The sequence below is a fragment of the Myotis yumanensis genome, unplaced genomic scaffold, assembly GCF_028538775.1.
Source record: "Myotis yumanensis isolate MYYU_CA2020_CCGP unplaced genomic scaffold, mMyoYum1.0.hap1 SCAF_6, whole genome shotgun sequence".
Taxonomy (NCBI): domain Eukaryota; kingdom Metazoa; phylum Chordata; class Mammalia; order Chiroptera; family Vespertilionidae; genus Myotis; species Myotis yumanensis.
In genome coordinates, this window is record NW_027223757.1 from 52,951,114 (window position 1) to 52,978,482 (window position 27,369).

Below are 27,369 nucleotides of genomic sequence, written 5' to 3' on the forward strand. Positions count from 1 at the left end.
AAGTTGCATGACCATACTCAATCGGAAATAAGAAATGGAAAGCTGATTTTTTTTTCACACTTATGGGGGCGGGGTGGGGGGCAGTGTCAAATGAACAATTCTTTGGAAGTATTCTATGAAAACAATTTCTTCTCACCTGAAGTCTCTAGTAAATTCCTACAACAAATAAAATCTTTTACCAGCCAATTTTTCATTGCTTCTCCCCAATACAATCCTATATAAGAAAAGGCTTATATGCAAATTGTCCCCTCGGGAGTTCAACCAACTGGGAGTTCGACCACTTGCTATGATGTGCACTGACCACCAGGGGGTGGCGCCAAATGAAGGCGGGCAGGCCCTAGTCAGCAGCCAGTAGCCGGCGGAAGGAAGGCCCTGATCAGCCCTGATCTCCAGCCAGGCCTAGGTGCTCTACCCATGCACAAATTTCATGCACTGGGCCTCTAGTTGCTATGTAATAGAAAGCATGGATAATTCCACAGCACAGCCTATTTCTAGGCTCCTAGAGGGAGGTATAAATGCCCATGTACAGTCTTTCTTACAGATGTGTAGAGTTAATGCTCTCATCAGATAAATGCCATAATGTCAATGAAGTTGGCATAGAATTCATCTAAACAAAAAAGTACGTGCATTTTGTACTATTTTCATTACCTTAGAAAATTAATTTCTGATGAAGTCTACCTAGTCAAATTATCTAATGCCTTGGTATCTTGTTTGATAGTTGTCCATAATTGTATCACATGATGGATGACACAGGAAAAAAGGTAGATGATGATGTACAGAAATAGTACCTTGGTTTTAAGATGTTATCTCCTGCATACCAACACAATGAAAATGCGTGTAGTTATTTAAAAGTCCTTAATTCACTGTTTCTGTGAGAATACAGGGCATGTTAAATTCACATCATTTAGCCCTGGCCAGTGTGGCTATTCAGTGGTTAGAGCATTGGCCTGCGGACCTAAGGGTTGCGGGTTTGATTCCTGGTCAGGGTGAGTGTGGGAGGCAACCCATAGATCTGCCTCTCTCACATGGGTCTCTCTCTCTCTCTCTCTCTCTCTCTCTCTCTCTCCTCCCTCTCTTCCACTAATCTCTCTAAGAATCAATGGAAAAAATATCCTCCAAGAAAAAAAAGTTCACGTCATTTACTCAGCCACCTTCAGTTCCTTCATACTTCTTCTTTACATATTTTCTATATAGAACTATCATTAAATTACCTGATGTATGTAAAGTGCTTTGAGAAAAGCTTGGCACATATGGACACTATGCATGGTTTGTTATCATTGTTATTATTGCTATTATTTCATGAGTTATAAGTGATGCTCTTTATGTCTTATGCCCTGCAAAGATTCTAAAGTAGTATGGTTGGCTTTAACAAGTTCAATCCAGTGCTCGCAGAGGGAGAAAGTCTAATATGCAAGGCATCTTCTTTATTTTTCTTTTTTGGGACAGAACATCCAAATCACCTTGGAAGTGATCAAAGTGATAAAAAAAAAATGTGTTGGGAAGAGTTTGTGTGTTTGTATCTTTAGATAAATGTTACCAAGTGATTACCTGAAATGGTAAATGTTGAGAACAAATTAAAAAGAGTTTTTTATAAGTCTACCACAAAGAAGAATTAATTAAAACAGCCCCTGCTCACACTGTATTAGCTTCAGACTGTGGTAAATCACTTGCAATATTATTAAAGTATTTCACTATATATTTTATTTTTATAATAATGAATCTGGTATGCTCTACTCTCCTTTGGCTTGTTACACATTAATCATTCCACTCGCTCAGGGCATCATCTTCACGTCCATGTATTCCTGTTGGTGATCGTTCAAGAGAAGCTGACCCTTTGCCTTTCACTGAAGTCTGCTCAGAGCGTACCTCAGTCCCTGAGACTTTTCCTTCCCAGAAAGTCTTTACTGCCGCCCTGGGAGATAAAACAAAAACAAAAAAATCTTTTATGTGAAATGAAAACTAAAAATAGATTTATGTTTTGCTTTTGTCTATATAGAAATGCCTCCTTAGTCACAATTTATTTTTAGTTTGTGGTACATCAGTTGCATTGCAACAGCAGAGCCCTCAGATGTAACAGGGTATAATACTCATGCAGGTATTGGAAATATTCCCCTATAACTGCATTGGTCGGTTACAATAACCAATTTTGGGGGTTATCATAACTACAACTGGACAGCACAAATATTCATTCAATTGACTTTTTAAAGCAACTACTATGCAAAACTGTAAAGACTGCATTTAAAAGCTCTCTCATGACTGGGAAACAAGTCATGAGATTAGGCAGACTGTACTAGGACAGTCGCAGGAGTTGCGCAGTTTGAAGACACAGGTGAGAGACATCATGGACAGAGCTTTGGATTCATGGGACAAGGGAGGGGCAGAGAGATGGACATCGATCAAGGGGGAGACTCACTTTCAGTCCTTCACCTACCAGTTTATAATTATGAAGATCAGCACAAAGATCACAAATATACACATCACAACTCCTATGGTCAGCACAAAAACCAGCACCGCATCAGTGTCCGGTCCTTTTGATCTTTTCATCTGCAGTTCTAGAGAAAAAAACGCACATATATCTGATGATTATTCCTACTGACAGAAAAAGGAAATGGAAACTTTATATCTGAAAAATAACTCTAGAAATATACAGAAAGAATTAGTGGATGGGAAGTTATTAATTAACTTGCTCTGCATGTCTGAAATGTTCTTTTCAAACATGCAGAAAGTTGAAAGACTTTGACCATGAACATTATGTATTCCTACCACCTAGACACTACCAACAACATTTTACTACCCGTCTATCCATCCTTCTGTCCCATCCTGTATTTTTAATGCATTTCAACATAATTTACTGATGTCTGCACATTTCCCAGCAAAATTCTTCAACTGGCATATCATTAACTATAGTTTATATTTTTTATATTCTTTATATTTTTTTCTTCTGAGGTAAAATTTCAACAATAAATTGCACAAAGATCTTAAATGTACATTTGCTTATTTTTGACATATACAAACACATACATGCAATTTAAACCCTTATCAATACACAGAATATTGCTATACCCCAGAAAGTGCCCTTGAGCCCCTCCCAGTTAATCCCTGCCCTGTCTTCCAGAGGCAACAACCATCCTGATTCTCTTTTCCACCACCCATTAGTCCTGCCTGTTCCAGAATTCATAGGCATGGAAACATATACTATGTATTCTTTTGTGTAGGACTTTTTCAATCAATATAATGTTGTAGAGATTCACCCATATTTGCACATGTACCAAGTTTTTTTCTTTTTTATTAATGAGTAGTAGCTCTCAATTTGTTTACTCATTCTCTTATTGATAGACATCTAGGCTGTTCCAGTTTGGTGCTATTATAAATAAACTGCTATGTACATTTTTGAAGAAATCATTCTGTGAACAGACATTTTCATTTCTCTTGGATAAATACATAAGAGTGGAACTGCTGGGTCATAGGGTAGAGGTATGCTTAGCTTTCCAAGACACTGCAAGACCTTTTCTTAAACTGATCGTATTCATTGTACATTTTATAAATTTCTTTCTCTCAGATTTTTGGCTTGCCTATTTGTTTTTATAATGATTTCTGTTAATGAACTGCAGTTTTTAGTTTTGGTGGAGCATAATTGATCAATGTTTCCTTTTACGGCGTTGGTTTTCTGAGTCATGTCCAAGAAACCCTTGCCTACTCCTGAATTATGCAGATGTTCTATGTTTCCCTTTTTAAAGCTTTCTGGATTTGACTTTTACCTTTAAGACTATGATACATCTCTGATTTTTATATATGTTGTAAGACAGTGGTTGAAGCTCATTTCTTTTTCATACAAATACCCACACACCACTTTTAAATCAGGCATTCTCTCCCATATCTTTATGAACATAAGGCTATTAAAAGGACAAAGCCAGTCTACCATATGTGTTATAACATTGCTGCATTATAAATTGGTGAAAAGCCAATTTACATAAAGTATTACATTGTGAATTATATAGCTTTCTTGTGGCTCTTTCTGGTTCCTAAATCATAGAATCATAAAAGATTTACGTGGAAAGGACCAGATGCAACTGCTGAATCATACCAATGTCTAAGGGGGTTTAATGATTCTGCAGGTATGTTTTATATATTTTATTATTTCAATTTTGGTAAGTATCAATCTATCCGAAGTAATCTCCTATATGAGCAACCTCAACAGCTTATTTGTCTGAATTTTTCTTTCTATTCTTTAAACACCATGGAGTATAGTGTTCCATTTTAGTGATCTCACTAAATAGTTCCAAATATGATAGAGAAATTACATATTTACATTCCAACATTGTTGAATTTTAAAAATAATTTCAGTTTTGCTAATTTTAGGTTTATAAAAGCTATGGCATCTTTTAAGCTCAAATAAAAGACACCTTGTAGGAGCCCTAACAGGTTTGGCTCAATGGGTAGAGCGTTGGCCTGCGGACTCAAGGGTCCCAGGTTCGATTCCAGTCAAGGGCATGTACCTTGGTTGCGGGCACATACCCAGTAGGGAGTGTGCAGGAGGCAGCTGTTCGATGTTTCTCTCTCATCGATGTTTCTAACTCTCTATCCCTCTCCCTTCCTCTCTGTAAAAAATCAATAAAATATATATATTTTTAAAAAGACACCTTGTAAGATTAAAACCTGAAAAGAAATGCAAAATTCCCTTCCATTTATCTACGACACTGCAATACTAGCCAAGAAGGTAGAGTGAGGGTATGAAGATTTTAGTTCATTTCAATAGGGGTCTTCCCACAAGGATCACTTAGATTGCTTTTAAATCTACTAACTAAAAAGGCTGCATTTCCTCTTGAAATTTTCTAATGAAGAAATAGGCTGAATTTTTTTTAGTAAAACTAAGCTTTTTAGTAAAACTAAGCTTATGTTTGTATTAGTTTCCCATAGCCACCATAACAAAGTACCACAAACTGGTTGACTTAAAAACAAAGGAAATTTATTGTCTCATAGTTCTGGAGGCTAAAATTCTGAATACAAGGTATTGGTATGGCCATGTTCCCTCCAGAGATTCTGAGAGAGGACACCTCCTTTCTTCTTCCAGTCTTTGGAAGCCCCTATGTTCCTCGGCTGGGGCAGCGTAATTCCAGTCTCTGACTGTTTTCTCATGGCTGCCTTTTCTCATGTGTCTTTGTGTCTTCACATGGCATTCTCCTCTGTCTCGCTCTGTCTGTCTGTCTGTGTCCAATTTTCCCTCTTCTTATAAAGGCACCAGTCATATTGGGTTAAAGTCCCACTCCAATGTGTATGACCTTATCTTAACTGAACTAATTACATCAGCAATGACCCTATTTCCAAATATGGGCACATTCTGAGGTTCTGGGAGTTAGAACTTGAAAGTATCTTTTTAGCGGGACACAATTCAAGCCAAGACAATGCCTAATTATGAAGGACAACTATTGTAGAAGTGAAAAATCTGATATATAAGGGAATGGATGGGACATTTTCATTAACTAAATAATATTTACCCTAAAATATTTGAATTATGTATTTGTTTCAAGCCAGTACCACATTGTGGACATTTATAACCAATACATTTGTTTGATGTCCAAACAACCCAAAGGGTCTGTCACAGTGGTGTATCCAATTGTCATTTTAAAAGAAACCAATAGATCCAAAGTGTTCTGAAAACATTTTATCAATTAACGAGTGCATGTACTGAGATAGCAGAGCTACCCCACCAGCCCTAAACTGAGAAGACATAGTTAGCTCTGCTATCTCAGTTAAGGACTGACATTATGGGGTCTGTGTTCCAGGCCTTTACTTATGTACTGTCAAATGCATGTCACCTTCTAGTCATGGGAAGAGCTAACTACTGAGATGTCCTAACATCTCAAGAAAGGGGACAAAAACCAAGAATGCCCTCGGATAGCTATAATATCCTGAACGAAACTCATTGAAAAAAATTTTATTTTGATGATGTTTGGTCTTCTTTGGCCTTTTATAGCACTTTATTAAAATTAGCCTTTTAACACGGCCAGTGTGGCTCAGTGGTTGAATGTCAATCCATGAACCAAGAGGTCACTGGTTCGATTCCCAGTCAGGGCACATGCTTGAGTTTTGGGCTTGATCCCCAGTAGGGGGAGTGCATAAAGCAGCCAATTGATTCTCTCTCATCATTGATGTTTCTATCTCTCTCTCTAAAATCAAAAAATATATATTTTAAATTATCCTTTCAATAACAACTGGAGTAAGATTATTAGCTTTCACAAGGAAGATGTTTTTTTAAAGACATTATACAACAATATCAAAGAAATTTATAAATAATTTATTTCAAAAAACCATCCCCAAACAGTTTAGCTTGTTTTCATTCAATAAAGGGTGCTATGTTGCATGGTATCTCTAGACTACAGCATAAATTCTTTACTTGGGATTAAGAAATACCTTCAAGAAATCCATGAACTCCCTTTAAAATCACAGGTAACTCTTGGCATGATTGTATATGTGGGCATTTTTCTGGTAAAAGCCTCCTGAGCCTTAATTGGATTCTAAAATATCCTGTGACCAAACCTGTGGGAAGCCACCACTTGATGATACTGTCATGAGATTGCACCAAGGAACGCGGAAGGCCAATGGACCTTGGGCATTAGCAGGGCTGACGCTAAGCACCTTGTCTGTTGAGAGAGTGGTGGCTCAAGGCAATTCCTTAACCTGACAATCCTTTTACTGTTTACCAAACTTTACCTTTGATATGCCTATATGCATTGCTAAAGGGCAAATGTGTATTCAAGTAAATAAATAGTAGACCAGGTCAAAGTCAGTGTGCTCTTCACGAAAGACACACCACCTGGCCACCACCCCTTAATAATTCATATTTCTTGTCTAGAATTTTCATTTGTACATCGGCCCCTCCTTCAGATCCTGAACCCAGTACTGCAGGTCGCGGCAAAACCTCCACTTCCCAATAGCAAAGGTGACAACAACAATAAAAATGGTTAAGAGCAACTGAACTAAAGGAAATAATTATATCATAGTCTAAATTAAAAGGACATGCACATGGATCCATTTCACAAGGAAAGCAGTTTTTAATGTGAAATGATGTTCAGGACAAGATTTGCCTTTTGTGACATATATTGATGACTATTATTGTTTTGTCAAAAAATGTTTTTCTTCAAATGGGTAATTTTTTAAAAGACATGCCTTGACATAATGCTTCTTAATTTCATTTTATTGTACAAAATTTTTATAAGCATTCATGAGAACTCCATGTATACATTTTCACTTTTGTGGTGAAGTGAAAGTAAAAATATAATCCAAGTTACAGGATTGTTCTTTGGAGAAATTTCAGTAATACACTAGTTTCCCAAAGTGAGACAAATCCAACTGTACTCTGTGAAAAAGAAATGAAGCACTACCTTGTAGAAAAGTCTAAATGATCTGAACCAGTGGTTCTCAAACTATGGTGTCTGCCAGCAGCACCTGGGAACTTGTTAGAATTGTAAATTCTTTTGTCTACCCCACCAAGATCAACTGAATTGGAAACTCTGTGGGTAAGGCTAGCCATCTGTGTGTCAAGAAGCCCTCCAAGTGATTTTGATGCTCTCTAAAGTTTGAGACAAGCAAACCAAAATATTGCTGGGCACTTACCATTTGAGGTATAGACCGTGAATCTAAGAGATGCTACTATTTCATTATTCTCGAAGGTATCGCACTCATAATCCAAGGGGTGAATTGGCCTGCTTACTTCTAGGATTGCTGAATCATTTGCAAGTACAACGGGTTGCTTTTTAAAAGAAAAGAAGTATCAACATTTTTTATGTAAACTTAAGATCAGGAAATAAGTTTATTTCCTGTAACAAAAAAAGAGCCATTATCTCTCAGTCTAGGGCAGTAATTAATTATGCACATGAATTTCATAGTCAGACAGTCTAGACATCAAGTTCCAATCCTACCATTTCCTGCCTGTGTGACCCAGAGCAAGTTACTCTCAGCATTTCAGTTTCTTATCTGTAAAATGGGTATAATGTTAGGAATTACCTCATAGGATTGTTATGTGGGTTAAAAGAAACATTAACATTTGGTGTATGTCTGACACTTAATTAGCCCTCAATTAATGTTAGCTACTGTTGTCATTAATATATATGACAATGAAAACCTTGACAATGAAGTATATATGACAATGAAAACCTTCCTATATATACAATGAAAACCTTGCTTCCAAAATAAAATAATTTGTATAAAATGAATGTTTTTAAGTTCTGTTAATAGCTGATCCTAAAACACATGTTTATAAATTATTAAAAAAAATTAAATCCTAATAATAATAAGCTGTATGATTTTAACTTCATTTTTTCAAACTGCTTTTAAAGAGAGTTTTCTGGAAGTCATCAAGCACTGGGAAACAAATTTTATCACTCACTACAAAGCACCAAATTACACTCATTACTCACTTGCTCTGGCCTTAGAATTTTCCAAATATATTTGAAACGATTTTCAGGAGCTGTATGAACACAGGCCAGTTTCACACTGTCAAGACTTTCTGATATTGGTTTACCCCCTGAAAAAAGAAAAATTAAGTACAAAAATACCATAGAGCATTGTAAGTTGCTTTATAACTAATATTACTTTTAAAAACCACCTCCAATTTTAAAATAAAATCTATGCTAGAAGTTATCAGACTTAGAGTTTGAGTGTAGAAGAGCAGAGAGGAGTGATGGATGCAAAGATAAAGTCACCAAAAGAAGCAGGTAGGAGACTCCATAGCTATCTGCTCCTTCAGTAGAATAAACTGTGGAGAAGAGGAATAGTAAGGGCAACCAACTCAACGAGCTAATATACTTTGAGATCTACTCATGGCTTCCAATTTACTGGTTAGGGACCCCATAAGAGATAATAAAATCTCAGCACTGTGTAATTTGATATAGAACATCACTTAAAATTTAGGGTGTACCAATCTACTGATAAAATGTCATGACCAAAGTGTCAAAAGTATTTTGCTATAGGACAGCCTTGACCACAGAGCCTGAGTACAATAAGGTTACAGTGTATTGCAGAAAATATATGTTAAATTTTAGACATTGAAAAAATGTAAAGTAACAGCAGAAAGTTATTCAGAGCTATAACTGTCCTGAGAAGTGGAATTTTAAGTTTTCTTATGATTTCCTTTCAGTATATCATTTCCACTCATGACAACCTGAAGTTAAAGTATTTCCCCAGAGTAAACTCTTCCCCCCTCAGTCTCCCGCCAGAGTCCAACTCACAGCCACAGTCTACTGGTCCACGACATTCTTCCACCCGTACAATGCACTTAGATTCACCTCCAGGGCATCCATTTGTTAACATAACTTCTCTAATACCAACACCTTTAGTAAAAGAAAATGGCAAATGTTAGGAAAAACAAATTCCACAGAGTTTTTTTCTTTACCATCTAAGTTTTTATTGAGACTTTTTTCTTGATTTCAGAAATTAAATTCCCCAAATCAGGTTTACAACATTTAGAATTTTTAGACCCTTTATTTTTAATTACTTCCTAAAACAGCCTTTCCTAAAGTGAGTTACATGTAACACCAGTCCTTCTGATTGTTACCATTAGAAAAAGAATTCCATGATTATACACATTTGAAAATAATGCATTAAATAAAATTAAAGGGATCTCTTTACTACAGAATTTGGGGGAAACTTTTAAAATGCTAATAAATTAACATGCTTTGTGTGTAAACTTTCATTGATTTAACATGTAAAATTTTTACATCTTAACATATTTGAAATCAGAATGCATCTTAAAATTGATGGCATATCACAAATTGGCAGGATTTTCCTTTTTAAAGATGCATAAATTGTGCTTCTTACAACCAATAGTGTTAGATTTAATGAAATACATAGTACACAGGATCTCCCAAATTTATTTGACCATGGAACTTTTAGGGAGACTTGGAGCTTCTAGAGGAAATTCCAAAATCATATTTTAACATAAACTAAGCTTTTTAATATTTAGGTTGGTAATAAATATAGCAGGACAAACTATTAATTATCGAATCTCTATTTTCAACAACATACTCTCTTTAGAATTGCCACACATTTTTATAACAAGAAACCAAGCCTTTACTATCACAGATCTTCAGAGTTTGCCTTTCATCACCAGAATTGGAGATGATAAAATGCTTGATCAGCAACATGCTGAACATGTCCTGTGATAAACCGACTGTGAATGAAAACGGGGGGCCACATACCAAAGCTGACAAGCTCAGGGGGGGTCTGCATGTGGGCCTTGGAAACTCAAGTAACCACATAGGATGGTCTGAACATAAAAATTCCTAACTGAAAGCAAGTCATGGTGGGTAGTCACATTCTAAGCCTGTAGCTTCTTTGACAAAGGTCGTCAATCTTTACCTCAAGTAAGCCTGTTTATTATCTCTTTGCATCTAAGATAACATGTCAGAGTAATCTTCTCCAGATCCCTCAAGCCACAACCCAGGCACGAGAGCACACAATCACAGAACCTTCCCTGTTAGCTTATTCCCCGAATACCATCTCTATAGTTAATTACTAACTTTCCTGTACCCACCAATGTGAAGGAAGTATGTGTTTCTCTATTTTGCCTTTTTACCCAGTCCCAGGGATTTCCCTGGTTTGCTTTCTCCCGCCCCCTTAATCTACCATCAATGGATTTCATGTTCTGTCCTGAAGTCTCCTCCTTTTATTCTAATGTATAAAATAAACTGCAAAACTGGCATTCTTCAGAGCATTTTTGCATCCTGGCAATTGTCAGTTTGGCTCAAACTCATAACAATTCTCTATAGGTTTGGATGTTTCTTAAGTCAACATGACCTATGAAAAGACTGTATGGTCACAGGCTAGGGAACTGTCCATCTTGATTTCCTTGTTTACCAGATTTCCTCTTCCAACCCCTATAGGATGTTAATCATAAAATCCATTCTCAAGGGCAAGGGGAAGTTGAAATTAGAAATGGCTTACCATAGTTCTTCTCAAAGTTCAGCGAGCCTGCAGATCGCCTGGAGATCTTACATGAAATTTTACTCAGCAGGTTCTGAGAGTCTGCCTTTCTAACAAGCTCCCAAGCTATGTGGCTGGTCTCTGGACCAAAAATTGAGTAGCAAGGGAGAGGGCTCCATATGAGATAAAGAAATAGAAGATTGGAAGAGGAAAGGTCTCTTGATTAAAAGAGATGCTTAAAAATGGCTACAGTATGGTTCCACGTGAATTTATGAAAGGTCCCTATCCAGAAGCACACCCTTATTCTGAAATGCATAAAAAATTTTCAAGCATAAATAAATAAATGTATTTATTTATTTTGCAAAATACAGTTTATTGCGATGATGTGGATAGCTAAGATTTTCTGTAAATCCAAGTGACACTCAAAAATCTACCTGTGTATTCCAGAAAAAGAAAAAATTTTGACTGCTACATTATTTTGTGAGTTCAATAAAATTTTCACTAAAGCATTTTTCCCTTCACATAGTTGTTATAAATTGAAAACATTTTTTAAATATTTAAAAAATATTTTAGATGCAAAATGTTGTCTTTTCTGGTTTTTCTCCTTAAAACTTATCACCATATGACATATTACATATTTTACTTTTATTTATGTCTTTGACCCAACTAAAATATGTAATCTTTGAAGGCAGCATTTCCTCTGCTTTCTTCATGGCTGTAGATATTCCCAGTAGAATACATTGTAGACAGAAAAAATTTCTAAAAGTCCCCAAACAGAAAATCATTTGTTGAATGAATATGTAATTTCTGAAACACATCTTTAAATAATAGTGTAAGACAATATATAGTTACTAGAATTGTCATAAATATAATCCTCTTATGAAAATGTTTCAAGTAAGCAACAGAAGAAAGATATAAATTGTAAATGAATAATCACAGGTTTATTATATGGATTCTTCTCATTTTCTGACTTTCATTCATGAAGAAATTAAGGTTAAAAAAAAAAGGCTGAAAACTATCTCAAGAGACAGAAAATGGAACAGTGAACAGGAACAAGATAGGGATGCCCACTCGCACCACTCCTGTTCAACATAGTACTGGAAGTATTAGCCATTGCGATTAGACAAGAAGAAGAAATAAAAGGCATCCAAATTGGAAAAGAAGAAGAAAAAATGTCTTTATTCGCAGATGACATGATATTGTACATAAAAAAACCCCAAATACTCCATTAAAAATACTCCATCAAAAAACTATTAGACTTAATAAGTGAATTTGGCAATGTAGCAGGATACAAAATTAACACCAAGAAATCTATGGCATTTCTATACACCAATAGTGAACTTACAGAAAGAGAGACTAAAAAAGTAATCCCATTTACCATCACACCAAAAAAATTAAGATACCTAGGAATAAACTTAACTAAAGAGGTAAAAGACCTCTACTCAAAAAACTACAGGACATTGAAAAAAGAGATAAAGGAAGACATAAACAGATGGAAGAACATACCATGTTCTTGGATTGGTAGAATCAACATCATTAAAATGTCCATACTACCCAAAGCAATCTATAAATTCAACGCACTTCCCATTAAAATACCAATGGCATATTTTACAGACCTAGAACGAACGCTCCAAAAATTCATCTGGAATAAAAAAAAAGACCCCGAATAGCTGCAGCAATCCTGAGAAAGAAGAACAAAGTAGGTGGGATCTCAATACCAGATATCAAGCTGTATTACAAAGCCACTGTTCTCAAAACTGCCTGGGACTGGCACAAAAACAGACATATAGATCGATGGAATAGAATAGAGAACCCAGAAATTGACCCGAACCAATATGCTCAATTAATATTTGACAAAGGAGGCAAGAACATACAATGGAGTCAAGACAGTCTCTTCAATAAATGGTGTTGGGAAAATTGGACAGATACATGCAAAAAAATGAAACTAGGCCACCAACTCACACCATACACAAAAATAAACTCAAAATGGATAAAGCACTTAAATGTAAGATGGGAAACCATAAAAATACTAGAGGAATCCAAAGGCAACAAAATCTCAGACATATGCCAAAGCAATTTCTTCACCGATACAGCTCCTAGGGCACTTGAAACTAAAGAGAAAATAAACAAATAGAACTACATCAAAATAAAAAGTTTCTGCAGCAAAAGAAACCATCAATAAAACAACAAGAAAGCCCACTGCATGGGAGAACATATTTGCCAATGTTAGCACCGATAAGGGTTTAATCTCCAACATTTATAGGGAACTCATACAACTTAACAAAAGGAAGATAAACAATCCAATAAAAAATGGGCAAAGCATCTAAATAAACACTTTTCAAAAGAGGACATTCAGAAAGCCAAGAGACATATGAAAACATGCTCAAAGTCAGCAATCATCCGAGAGATGCAAATCAAAACAACAATGAGGTACCATCTCACACCTGTCAGACTGGCTATCATCAACAAATCGACAAACGACAAGTGCTGGAGAGGATGTGGAGAAAAAGGAACCCTCGTACACTGCTGGTGGGAATGCAGACTGGTGCAGTCACTATGGAAGATAGTATGGAGTTTCCTCAAAAAGTTAAAAATGGAACTCCTATTTGACCCAGTAATCCCACTTCTAGGAATATATCTGAAGAAACCAGAAACACCAATCAGAAAGGATATATGCATCCCTATGTTCATAGCAGCACAATTTACCATAGCTAAGATTTGGAAACAGCCTAAGTGCCCATCAGCAGATGAATGGATTAGAAAACTGTGGTACATCTACACAATGGAATACCATGCTGCTGTAAAAAAGAAGGAATTCTTACCATTTGCAACAGCATGGATGGAACTGGAGAGCATTATGCTAAGTGAAATAAGCCAGTCAATGAAAGAAAAATACCACATGATCTCACTCATTCATGGATAATAACGACCATTATAAACTTATGAACAAAAATAGATACAGAGGCAGAGCAGCACTGAACAGACTGTCAAACTACAGCAGGAAGGCCGGGGAAGGTTGAGGGCGGCGGGTGGGGGGGGGCGGGGTGGTAAGAGATCAACCAAAGGACTTGTATGCATGCATATAAGCATAACCAATGGAAACAAGACACTGGACGGTAGGGGAGGCCGGGGGAAGGTCAAGGCGGGGTAGGCGGGAAGGAGACACATGTACCACTCTTTGTAATATTTTAAGCAATAAAAAAATTTTTTTAAAAAAAGAAAGAAAATGAAATAGTGGTTTCCAAGGGCTGGGAGAAAGGGGAAGTAGGGAGTTAGTATTTAATGCACATGGAGGTTTCAGTTTGGAATGATGGAAAAATTCGGGAGATGGATGATACTAATGGTTGCACAATAATGTGAATGTGCTTTATGTCACTGAAATGTACATTTTAAATGGTAAAATAGTAAATTTTATATTAGGTATATTTTATTACACACACTCACAAACAAAAGCTATCTCAAATAAAAGTAATTCAGGTGTAATGTTTGACCAAAAAAAAATGTTCTGATGTAGATCTGCATGGATTTTCTGTCTTACCCTCTGGTTTTTGTCTTCCCCTCTTATCACTGTCTTTTTATTACAAGGCAGAGTCTATGTAAAATAAACTTAATTTCATTGTGAATTATCTATTATCTTCTCAACAAACTACTCTATAGTGGTTCTGTAAAGATGGTCTTCTAACCAGCAGCACCAGCTTCATTGGTGAACTTGTTTAGAAATATAATTTCTTAGGCCCCTACTGAGTTAGAATCTCTGGGGTAGGCCCAGCAACCTGTGTTTTAACAAATCCTTCAGGAACTGAGGGTGAACAGTTAAGTTTGGGAAACACCAGTCTATTGTAGAGCATGTGTTGCCTTAATCCCACCACCATGTAAAAGATTTTTATATCCAAATTCTATTTATAGAATGATCAATACAAGTCACAATCCTTGAACGTTATCTTCCCCACAAAGCCAATACCTCTTTTCTCCAAGATATGACATATAAATTGGAGAAATGTAGAATTTAGAATAGACTATTACAAAGAAGCACATTTCTTGATAGATTTGCCAACACAGTATGTAGAAAGACATCTGTGAGATGCATCTCAAGATTTTTCCTCTTCTGAACATCTGTGAGATGGAGGAAATTTTACTTTGGTGAAGGCAGTGCATGTGCCAAAAAATATAGGAAGCTGGCTTAAAATAAGACTTAGAGGTTATAAACTTACATATCCACCCTTTTAAAGCAATCAGTTTGTGTTTTGTGTGTGAATTATAGTCATTAGAATAGAAATCAATGAGAGTACACAAATTACAAATAAAAATTGCCACACTATTTTTACCTTTCCTCCCCCTAAACTACAATATTGTTTATGTGCTATATGCTACTTACCACATGTAACAGTGCACATTCCAAATTCTACTTCTTTCACTACTTTCATTTCTGAACCTAAACATAAAATACAAAAACACATTATTTAATCACTTGAAAACTTTTCTAAGTGAAAAGCTCTTACTTGGGGATGGAGATACAAGTACTGGTCATATGGGAAGCAGACATTTTATTTTATTTTTTAATATATTTCTATTTATTTCAGAGAGGAAGAGAGAGGGAGAGACAGAAACATCAATGATGAGAGAGAATCATTGATTGGCTGCCTCCTGTACACCTCCCACTGGGGATTGAGCCCACAACCCGGGCATGTGCCCTTGACCAGAATTGAACTTGGGACCTTTCAGTCCACAGGCCTATGCTCTATCGATTGAGCCAAACCAGCTAGAGCTGGGAAGCAGACATTTTAAAGAGTTTTATTAAATCAGAAAAGCAATATGAAAAGCAGTACATCTATTATTGTTTACATCAAAAGAAGCCTAAGCCTTTAAAGTAATAAATCAAGAAATGACTTGCAAGGAAAGTTTATATAACCTAAAAATAATTTTTCATTACTTTAATACATGATGAGTTTAAAGTCCTATAGAAAGTCAGAAAAAACAAACAAACAAAAAAACCCAGCCAATTGTAAGGTCCAATTTTTTCCAATTCTCTATTTTCTGAAAAATTTGAGTGCATCATTTTCATCCAAAACAAAAGTCTCTATACCAAGTGTTCATTAAAATCATGTATTATAGCTGTAACTGGTTTGGCTCAGTGGATAGAGCGTCGGCCTGCGGACTGAAGGGTCCTGGGTTTGATTCCGGTCAAGGACATGTACCTTGGTTATGGGCACATACCCAGTAGGGGGTGTGCAGGAGGCAGCTGATCGATGTTTCTAACTCTCTATCCCTCTCCCTTCCTCTCTGTAAAAAAATCAATAAAATATATATTAAAAAAAATAATGTATTATAGATTGGTTCTACTATTCCTGACACTTTCTTAGTAGGATAAATCTAGGAATACATAAGTATTTGATTAAATGTCATTGGGTTCAAATCACATAATACAGGGCTTCTTTTTTCTCATCATTCTGAAGTTTGGCATGAATTCCACTTGCTGAAGTGTATAACCCATTCTTCATAGCTCACATTAAGACTAAACTCTCAGAGGATAAAAATATTAAATGAGGTATTAGAAGATAATTTTTAAAAGGTATTATATCCTGAGGAAACAATGTTACATGGGAAAATGCATTAGAGTTAAAGCCAAATTGCTGCTTCTACCACTAATTAGCTGCTTTGAGTTTGAATAAGTTACTTAAACTCTTTCAGGCCTAGTGAACCTTTCTGTAAAATTTGAAAAGAAGAATTTATTTCACTGATTATTGTGAGAATTAAATGAGGGAATGTGTGTGAAAACATTCTGTAACTTGTCTACTGCTATAAAAATGCTTAAGAGATAACCTCATTCTCACTCATTTTGCACTTATTGATTTCATCTAATTCAAAGATTTTTTCTATTTTTATTACAGCAAGACAATATTTTTAATATGCTTACTAGAGGCCCGGTGCATGAAATTCATGCATGGGGGGAGGGGGGGGCTTGTCCCCTCAGCCTGGCCTGCACCCTCTCACAGTCCAGGACTCCTCAGGGGATTTCCGCTTGCCAGCAGTTGGACATCCCTCTTGCAGTTCGGACCCCTCGCTCCTTACTGCCCGCCTGCTCACTGCTTCTTACTGCTCAGCTCACTGCTCCTTAGCACTGCTGCAGAGGCAGGAGAGGCTCCCACCATCACTGCTGCGCTTGCCAGCTGTGTGCCTGGCTTCTGGCTGAGCAGTGCTCCCCCTGTGGGAGCACATTGACCACCAGGGGGCAGCTCCTACATTGAGTGTCTGCCCCCTGGTGGTCAGTGAGCATCATACCTACTGGCCAGTAGGCCGGTGGCTTAGCCTTTTATATATATAGATGTACCAAATACAGTGTCTTGAATACATAGTAAGCGCTAGATGTAAATATGGTAATCAATATTGACTTGGTTAAATAAATTATTTGGACTATCATGATCAATTTTGAATTAACATTTTTGCTTGAAATTCTTGGATACTTTCAACTGGCACATGATGGGATATAAATTAAAAGCCAAATCTTGAACACAGAAAACACAGGTAAGAGAATGAGTACTAGACTACTTTTAAATATAACCTCTTTCGCCTGGCTTGAGTTGCTCAGTGGTTGAGCATCAACCTATGAACCAGGAAGTCATGGTTTGATTTCAGATCAGGGCACATGCCCAGGTTGTTGGCTAGATCCCTGGTGGAGGGTGTGCAGGAGGCAGCTGATCAATGATTCTCTCTCATCATTGATTCTTCTATCTCTTCCTCTCCCTTCCTCTCTAAAATCAATAAAAAAAAATGTTTTTAAATATATAACCTCTTTTCAAAAACCATTCAATAAACTAAATACTTAATCAGCTCTATTATTCAGTACCTATGCTACTTTGGGAAAATTATTTAAGTTTTCCTAACTTAAAAAAAGTTGAGCCTGGACGGCGCAGCTCAGTGGCTGAGCATCCACCTATGAACTAGGAGGTCGCAGTTCGATTCCCGGACAGGGCACATGCCACCCAAATACAGCTCGATCCCCAGTGTGGGACATGCAGGAGGCAGTCAATCAATGATTCTCTCTCATCATTGATGTTTCTATTTCTCTCTCCCTCTCCCTTCCTCTCTGAAATCAATAAGAATATATTTTTTTTAAAAAAGTTGAGATTTAATCATGTTATCTCCAAAGGTCTTTTCAGCTTTGAGTATTAAGTGCTCATTAGGTCATTCACTGACTTTCTTTTTTTGATGGGGATCCTATAATGGTGAGTCAGGGTGATTATATGTATCTGGACTTCAGTGTAGTATTTATCAAAATTTCCTATTATCTATCTATGAGTAAAAAGGAAAAATATGGTCTGCATGTCAATGTCAGTAAAGTTTTATGTATAACTTCAACAGGAAGATCCACTGATGCTAATTAATTGGTTGGTGTCAATGTGGTAGGAGTCATGTGTCATAGGACTCTGTCCTGTTCAACATTTTTATTAATGTCTTGGATAATACTGATTTCATGCTGTGTGTAAGCTGAAAGTCCTGAATGTAAGTTGAAAAGTCAGTTGTCCTCAAAATACTTTATTGGCTGTCTTTAAAAGAACAGGTGAAAAGGAGAGTTCAGTAGTGAGTTTAAAATAGGAACTATTATAAGCAGGCTTTTCTTACACACACAAATTAAAATGACAAATAAAAAAATAGTGAGTTTAGTATGAGTCAAAAGTGTAATGAGGCTTCCCTAAATATCTACTGGGTCTTAGACTGTGCTGATGAAAGCTTGGCATCCACAATGAGACTGGTAATGATCCTGCTGTTTTTTCTGTTCTGGCCAGATCCTGGAATGTTCTCTTTAATTTTGGACAGGATGCTTTAATTGTTGGTATATTACATCACAGTACAATTTTTATTTTTGAGTTTCTTTTTTGAAAATTGATTTGTATGGTTGATAGTTCATAATTTTTTTTTCTTTCTTACAGGTCTTCCAAAGAAAAACAGAAAATGCTATATAGTTATATTTATATAGAATAAACCTCATTTTATAGAATAAAACTCATTTCTCTTGAAATTATTATGTAGGTCTATTGTTGGTTCCTTTTATAAATCTAAAGGTAAATAGGTTAAGAGTAAATTTATAAATCTTAGATTAATAAAGGGTATAAGGGTATACAAAAGGTATAAAGGCATAGGGATAGGAGTATAAAAGGATTAAGGGTATATATAACATAGTATAGTGATTTTTCCTATATTTTGAAACATTTTGTTATTTCATCATCCATAATGATGGATTTCAGTATTACTAATCAATTACTCCTATTTTAAAAAAAGACTATAATAATAAAATGGAAGAATTGTTAGGATGGCCTAGAAAGGTGACATGATTGTGAAATAAATTGTAGGTATAACATCATACTTTGTTTTCTTATTGCTTTGCCCAAAGAATCACATCATCTTTCAGGAAGATATAAAAGAAGTTTAGATACATCTTTCTCATCCTCTATTTTCAGCTTTCATTGAACACAATTGACATTTTAGAGTTTATTTCTTTTTGGTCCATAATGGCAAGGAAAAGAAAGTTGACAGTGAAAAACATTTCACAATTATTGGATGAATCAGAAGATGAACATAGAGAAACAGATAGTAGCATTTTGGATGCTAATGATGATGTTAAAATTCATTGTATAAGCAAAATGAGAGATGATACCTTAGTCAGCGGTTCTCAACCTGTGGGTCGCGACCCCTTTGGCGGTCGAACGACCCTTTCACAGGGGTCACCTAAGATTATCCTGCATATCAGATATTTACATTATGATTCATAACAGTAGCAACATTACAGTTATGAAGTAGCAACGAAAATAATTTTATGGTTGGGTCACAACATGAGGAACTGTATTTAAAGGGCCAGAAGGCTGAGAACCACTGCATTATGCTAGATGAATTATCTCTAGCTCAAGACTCAATGAATGAACATTATCTTTCCAAGAATGAGAAGGATATCTGGCATTCTCTTCTAATTAGTCCTTCAACAGGAAGGCCTTGATCCTGAAATATTTTGTGAAAATGGAGCCAGACCATACTATTTTGATAAAGGATACAGACAGTATTCTTTCCTTTTTAAAGTGGTTTATACACAAGAATGTACTTGATAAGGCTAGTAAACAGACAAATAAATGCTAGATGTGAATACAAAGGTAACTGAAAGAAAATAGATGTAGAAATGAATAAATTCATTGGACCAACAATTGTAATTGTTTATAAATCAAAGATGAAAATGGTTTTGCAAATATGGAGAAAGAATATGGCAGTCTTCTCTTCAACAAAATATGTGTCTTCCTAGTTTTCAAAAGTATTGTGTTATGATAAAGTGAAAAAAGAACAATAATAATAACTAGAATCTATTACAAGATGTACTTAAAATCTGGACTCAGTATTTATAAAATGGCTATATTTCAAACTCATGCATAACAACCAATGAGCTTTTAGTTGCGCTAAAAGTACTTTTTCCATTAATCTTCAAAACCAGGAAAAATTAAATAAAAATTTGGGATAAATTTGGAAATAAAATGTAAAATCTTATTAAAATTTCAAATAAGTTGTTTTCACTGCCCCTTTGTGCTTATATTTGAAATTATTTGTAAAATGCCTTAAAAGTAAAATAAAATAAAATGTCCAGTGGATCATAAATGGTGTTGAATGTTTTTAAACTGGTCCTCTGAGGGTTAAGAGGGGCTTTGCCAAATTTCAGAAATATCCAGATCTCAAGACACGTCAGATTGTTTAAAGTTCTGGATTCTCGCTTTCCCCAGAAAAAAGCAGCTATGCATGAAATTGTGTATATAAAACTCCAGAAGGCACGCGGACTCCTTGAAGTTCACAGATAAGGAAATGGAGACATCGAGGGAATAAATAACTATCCTGCATTTGAATTTGCATCTAAGGCATTATAATTCTGTCACCCAGGTTTACTCTAAACTCCATTTAGCTTTCTACACCTGGAACTATCCCTTGACCAGTTTAATACTAACGTTGTTAATGCGATTACTTTTAAAACTAGAGTGAAGCAATAAGGACTATGCTTTAGAACATGTTTTTCTCTTTTCTAGTCCCTTTTCTTCTTCACATTTCCCCAGTCAAGGAGATGAAGTTGGGTCAGTCTCAGGGTGCGTGTGTAAGCTCTCTGTAATGTAATCTTATCAAGGCAATAACAAATCTCATCCCACCATTAACCTCAGGTAGTCAATTTCTTTCTGTCACGGAGGGTCGCTATCTGTCATCAGGAAAGAAAAGAAAAGCTGATGAATAGGGCATCTACTCTATATGTATAGGAGACAGGAGACTGCCACGGATATTAAAAGAATCTCAGCTGGGTCATTTATGAGGTAAAGGAATCGTTCTCCTTCAGATGGCTGCACACCTGCAACTGACCTTTTACCTACCAGCATGTGAGTTACTAATCAATAGAACAGGTATAATAGCTTGTCAAGTTTTATTGCTTAGAGAGCTAGCAGAAGAAGGTAAATTTACTAGTAGTATGTACCAAGCACAAGCTCATTCTCCCTTGGTTAACACGTTATCTAACAACGCCACTAGTTGGATCCCTTGATCGGTGTTTTCTAAGGCCACACTGTTCCTCTGTGGTGCAAAGTTGAACGTGCAAATAAAACACCTCCACGCTGCAGAGGTGCTCAAGGTTGGGGCTGCAAGAAGCTGACATGGGGCTTCTGGGCAGTTTAGTCCGCACATGGATCCATCTAGATGTGTCACAATGAGGGGAATTCTGAGTTCCGTTTCGTTCCAATGCAACGTGCACATAAACAAAGAAGACCTCAAGCAATTTGCAACTTAAAAAAAAAAAAAAATCTACCATTGGGAAGGAAAAAAACTTAACTGTAAAGGGAGTCAAAATAATTCCACCTGGTGGAAGACTACTTCTGCCTCCTATCACTTAAAAAACAAAGCGTCTTTTTAGCAGTATTTCTGTAGCAACTCCTAAATGTGGGCTTGTTCAGCTTGCTGTGGCCTTGGGAACTTAACATGTTTCTTCAAGGCCATTACACGAGTGAAAAATGTATAAATTAATTCGTGGCTGACTGCCAAAGAGCTCTACAAATGTTCCCAGGGGTCAGTCTCGATGTCCTCGGACAGACATGGGGCTTCGGCCCCCACAGGGGCCGCTGTCCCCACCAGGGAGCCTCCCAGCTCACCTTCCTCCTCCTCTTCTTCGCCCTCGGGCTGCGATGGGTGATCGGACTCGCCCTGGTAGTTCTCCGCCTCCTCCTCCGCCTCGGCCTCGCCGTCACCATCGCCTTCGTGCTCCTCCTCGTCCAGGGAGCGGGCCCTGCCGGGGCCCTGGCGGGCGGTGACGTTGACCCCGCGGGCGGCCGGGAGGCCCGCCAGCAGCAGCCAGCCCACCGCCAGCAGCAGCGCCGCGGGGCAGCCGCCCCCGGGCCTCATGGCTCTCGGCCCCACGGCCGCCCAAGGCTCAGTCGCAGCCGCTCGCTCTCCTGGACGGGCGTCGAAGAAGGAGCCGCGGGTCTCCGAACCCCTGCGCGCCGCACCCGGGCAACCAGTAAGGCGTCACCGCCCGTCACGGCGCGCGGCCCGCTGCCTCCTGCGGCGCTTTGGACACGCGCTCCCGCGGGCGCTTCCGACGGCGCCCCGGCCCCTGCACCCCACGCGCCTGCGGGGTCCCCCGTCTCCCGCTGCTGGCATTCCCTCCGCTAGTGAATCATGGCCCATACACCGGCCCATACACCGTAGAAGCCCTTCTCGCTCACCCTTTCTTCTAAAAGGCATCCTTCCTTCTGACGTTGACTACTCTACGACCCAGAGTCCCTCTTCCCCGGACACCCCTCTACATGGACTTAACCTTGAATTCCTTGCTGCAGAATATCTAACGCCGTATATGTCAGGGTGGACTGTCACATCCTTCTTGAGTATGGAACCTCATGCTGCATCCATTTCTGCAGGCGAGGCTTGATTTGTAGAATATACAGGGGTGCACTCTCTTTCTTTGACCTGGACACTGTTTGTTAGCGTAGCTCAAGCAGGTATGTATGTCTTAAGGTGTTGCGCAGCGCCCTCAGCTCCGTGTGGGCCTTCCTGATACTAGATTAAGGGCCGGGAGAGAGGAAGGAACAGGGGAGGACGCAACTGTTGTCAAGATAGTCCTCCACTCTGTATTTGGGAAGGTGATGCTTTTGGAACCAAACTTCGGACTTACACTTAGGGGGAAAGAATTTTCTCTTCCCGGAGCAGGTTCCTAAGAGCAGAACCTCTCCCCTATCTTTTTGTTTGGCACCCTTACTCCTGTTTTGAGCCTGCATTGCGCTTCATTCTTTTACTTTTGAGTCCATGGTAAGAACAAGTACTCTAATATTCCTTGGTTACTACAAGGTTCTCCCACAATCCCATTTCATAACTGTCCTACCCACACCCATTCCACACCCGTTAACTGCTTTCCTGTTTTGTTCATCTAATTCCTCCAAGATAGATGTGTCCCTCACCTTGCATTCCGAACACAGACTCCCAGGTGACAATCCTAAAGTGTCCTAATTTCTGAACTCAAAGGTTTCCCCCCAAATCTCAAGTTTCTTTATACATCTAGAATATGTAACACACCTATCAAAAAGGCTAAGTTTTAATGACAATACCAAATGATACTGTTTTAATGACATGTTTGTGAGGATGTGGAGGAAGTGGCCCACTCATATATTGCTGGTGGGAATGTAAAATGATAGTCCCTGCCAGCCTGTTGTGCCTTCCTTCTCTGGCCATCATTTAAAACTATATTGTTACACAATGGAGTAATTTTGTGGTAGAAGCTATAGGAAGCCCTGTGGAATTTTGTATATAGGAATCGTGATTTCAAATAGTCCCACTATATCCTCTCAATCTATCACGTGTTTAGTAGCTTCTTGTCTCATTCCAGCCTCAGTCTCTCCCACCCATTATTTTTTCATCGACTGGAGCGGCCCACAAAGGCCCTTCTTACAGCAATAAGAAGAAGGCAAGGATGTCTACTATCACAACTCTTATTCAACATTGTATCAAAAGTCGCAGCTATTTCAATAAGACAAGAAAATAAATTAAAAGTATACATATTGGTAAAGAAGAAATAAAACTTTGTTCACATATGACATGAGTGGCTATATAAAAAATTCAAAAGAATAAACAACAACAAAAAAATTCTGGAACTGATAAACAGTTATAGCCAGGTTGTAGGATACAAGGTTAATATACAAAAGTTAATTGCTTTCTCATATACTAGAATTTAAAATTTTAAAAAATCATGTACATTAGCACCAAAAATACTTAAGTATAAACCTAACAAGATATTACAATATCTATGTGAGATAAACTACAAAATTCTGATGAAAGAAATATACATATGGAGAGATATTTCATGTACATGGATAAGAAGACTTGATATTTTCAAGTTGTCTGTTCTTTCCAATTTAATCCATAAATTCAACACAATCCCAATCAAAATCCCATTTGTAAATATCAACAAACTAAGTACAAAGTTTATATGTAAAGGGTAAGAGAACCAGAATAGCCAACCCAGTATTTAAAGGAGAAGAATGACACACCTGCAGTGCATTTATGGCTTAGGCCAGAGAACACCTTTTGGCAAATTTTGCTCTAAGAAAACAAGAGAGAAAAGGTGAATTTTAATGATAGTTGAAAGTACCTTCACTGTGAAAAATCATGAGCGGTATACTGATTAATTAGCAAATTTGGAAATAATTATTTCTATTGCTGGCATGATGTGGTGAAATTTGGAATGTTCTGCCAATGCAGGTTTCACCATAAGTTGTTATAGTCCTTTTCTAAAACAACTTATCCAGCCCAACCGGTATGGCTCAGTGGTTGAGCATTGATCTATGAACCAGGAGGTTAAGGTTAGATTCCCAGGCAGGGTACATGCCCAGGTTGCAGGCTTGATTTCCAGTGGGGAGCATGTAGGAGGCAGCTGATCAATAATTCTCTCTCATCATTGATGTTTCTATCTCCCTCTCCCTCTCCCTTCTTCTCTGAAATCAATAAAAAAAATATTTTTTAAAAAACCAACCAAACAAAAAACAGCTTATCCATAAGTTTTCAAAACCCTATAATATTATATGTAGTTGATAATCCCATTATTGGTAAATTACATTATGGAAATGAATTTAAAGTTACTGTATAAAGATGTTTATTACTAGATTGTTTATTAAAGCAAAACATGGAAAGGATCTGAATATCCATGTAATAGGAGAATGATTAAATAACCTTTAATCAACTCATTGGGATGTGATTGCAGCCTTTAGGAAGTTTGATTGTAATTGGAATTGTTGTTAGTAATCATTATTACAGTTACTTCAACATAGTACTATATGAAAAATAATGATTTCTGCACAGCAAAGGAAACCAGCATCATAATGAAAAGGAAACCCACTGTATGGGAGAACACATTTGCCAGTGCTTCATCTGATAAGGGGTTAATTTCCAAAATATGTAACGTACTTATACAACTCAACAAAAGGAAGACAAACAAGCCAATTAAAAAATGGGCAGAAGACCTGAATAGACACTTCTCCAAAGAGGACATACCAATGGCCAAGAGATATGAAAAACTGCTCAATGTCACTAATCATCAGAGAGATGTAAATTAAAATGACAATGAGGTACCAGCTCACACCTGCCAGAAGGATCTATGAACCAGGAGGTTAAGGTTACCCTTAACCTTAGGCTTACCCTTTGAGACAGCATGGAGGGACCTAGAGAGTATTATGATAAGCAAAATAAGCTAGTCAGACAAGTATCCTCACTTATATGTGGAATCTAATGAACAAAATAAACTGATGAACAAAAAAAGATCCAGAGACATTGAAGCATGCAACAGACTGATTTATTTTAGAGGGAAGGGTGGGACTGGAAGAGGTTAACCCAGGGGTGGGCAAACTTTTTGACTCGAGGGCCACAATGGGTTCTTAAACTGGACCGGAGGGCCGGAACAAAAGCATGGATGGAGTGTTTGTGTGAACTAATATAAATTCAAAGTAAACATCATTACATAAAAGGGTACGGTCTTTTTTTTTTTTTTTTTAGTTTTATTCATTTCAAACGGGCCGGATCCGGCCCGCGGGCAGTAGTTTGCCAACGGCTGGGTTAACCTATGATCTTACATGCATGTATGCATAGCCCATAGACAGACAATAGTGCAGGGAAGGCCTGGGGAAGGGAAAGGAGTAGGGTAGAAGTGGCAATGGGGGGAAAAGGGGACATCTGTAATACTTTCAATAATAAAGATACATTTTTTTAAAAAAGAATGAACACAAAAGCTTCCAACATCACATTCTTTCCATTTAACCTTCACAAGTTTGTCCATACTCACCCCTTAGCTTGGAATAAATGAATTAGTGTACAAATACAACTATGTAAACATCATATGTGAATATGCAGATACTGGCAAGGCATTAAAATTGGAAAGCCACATGGTGAGATTTAGGATTTTCTTTTTAATTTTTCAATTCCTACCAGTGTTTGTGCAATAATTTATCTTTGAATGTGAACAGTGCTATGCATCTCCCCATTTAATAGGATTTTAAGAGATTTGAATGCTTACCCTTGAACAGTCATTATACTACCTACACTGGCAGAAGAAATTTTGAGAACCAAGGTGCTCATCTGGATAATTCAACATCCTGCACCTCCCCCCAGATAATCACTTCTTAAAAATTATATAGATAATTGAAACAGTTTTTCCCCCTTAGCTCAAATTCAACTCACTTTGCTGGTTAAAGTCTGTTACAGCAATGCTTCTCAAAGTTTACTTGCATGTGAATCACCTGTGGATCTCCTTAAAAGACATGCTTTGACTTGGTAGATTTAGGCCTAGGGTGAGGCCTGAGACTCTTAATTTCTAACAAGCCCTGGGGTAATGCCTGTGCTGCTTGTCCAAGGACCTTGCTTGAGTAACAAATCCTACAACATTTGAGTAATTTACTTACCCAATTGAATTCAGATAATGCATGTACTTATATATGTTTGTATGCATATGTATGCATACATATGCATACAAACACACACATATATTTTAAATGGTCTGTCAATCTTGGCTATCAACATCAAGCAAATTTTGGAAATTTCCCATTTTATACTGTAATTTATGCTGTATAAACAGCCTAGTTTCCTAATTTTTGAAACAGAGATAAACAGTAGGTTAATGTTCCTAAATTCTGTGGGGAAAAAAGAAAAATGTTGAATAAGATCATTCTTGGCAGAGGTTTGACTTGTTCAATGATAAAAGCAAAATCTGGTTGTAAGTTTTCAAAAAGCATCAATAAAGTCTCATAACTTGCTAATGGAATTGACATCTAGCACTCTTCCTTCTCACAGGCAGTGCTCAACAAACATTGGTTCAGGGAATGCCACATGAATCCCTACAGCTGTAAGTCTTAGGAATGCATCCTATGCAGCAATTTCTAGCTACTGGCTGAAAATATTAGTTTTTTTTTC

The 27,369-nt window shown here is 37.3% G+C and overlaps 1 protein-coding gene across 1 annotated transcript; it reads right to left on the reverse strand.

The window, feature by feature from the left end:
• Positions 1 to 1,734: 1,734 nt before the first annotated feature.
• On the reverse strand, positions 1,735 to 22,323 carry SPACA1 (sperm acrosome associated 1). Its single transcript, XM_070419311.1, has 7 exons — positions 22,074 to 22,323; positions 15,296 to 15,352; positions 9,228 to 9,329; positions 8,418 to 8,524; positions 7,615 to 7,750; positions 2,432 to 2,552; positions 1,735 to 1,912 (listed from the first exon to the last, which is right to left on the reverse strand). Exons 1-7 carry the CDS (start codon positions 22,321 to 22,323, stop codon positions 1,756 to 1,758), a joined length of 930 nt encoding a protein of 309 aa, XP_070275412.1. The 3' UTR covers positions 1,735 to 1,755.
• Between the last annotated feature and the right edge of the window lie 5,046 nt (positions 22,324 to 27,369).

Excerpts from the sequence above, each read along its gene's own strand:
- SPACA1 (XM_070419311.1), bottom strand. The coding sequence starts at position 22,323 with ATGAGGCCCGGGGGCGGCTGCCCCGCGGCGCTGCTGCTGGCGGTGGGC. Across the intron at positions 9,330-15,295 it reads AATGTGCACTGTTACATGTG|GTGTTGGTATTAGAGAAGTT; the intron begins GTAAGTAGCATA and ends CTTTTACTAAAG. Across the intron at positions 7,751-8,417 it reads AAATTCTAAGGCCAGAGCAA|CAACCCGTTGTACTTGCAAA; the intron begins GTGAGTAATGAG and ends TCTTTTAAAAAG.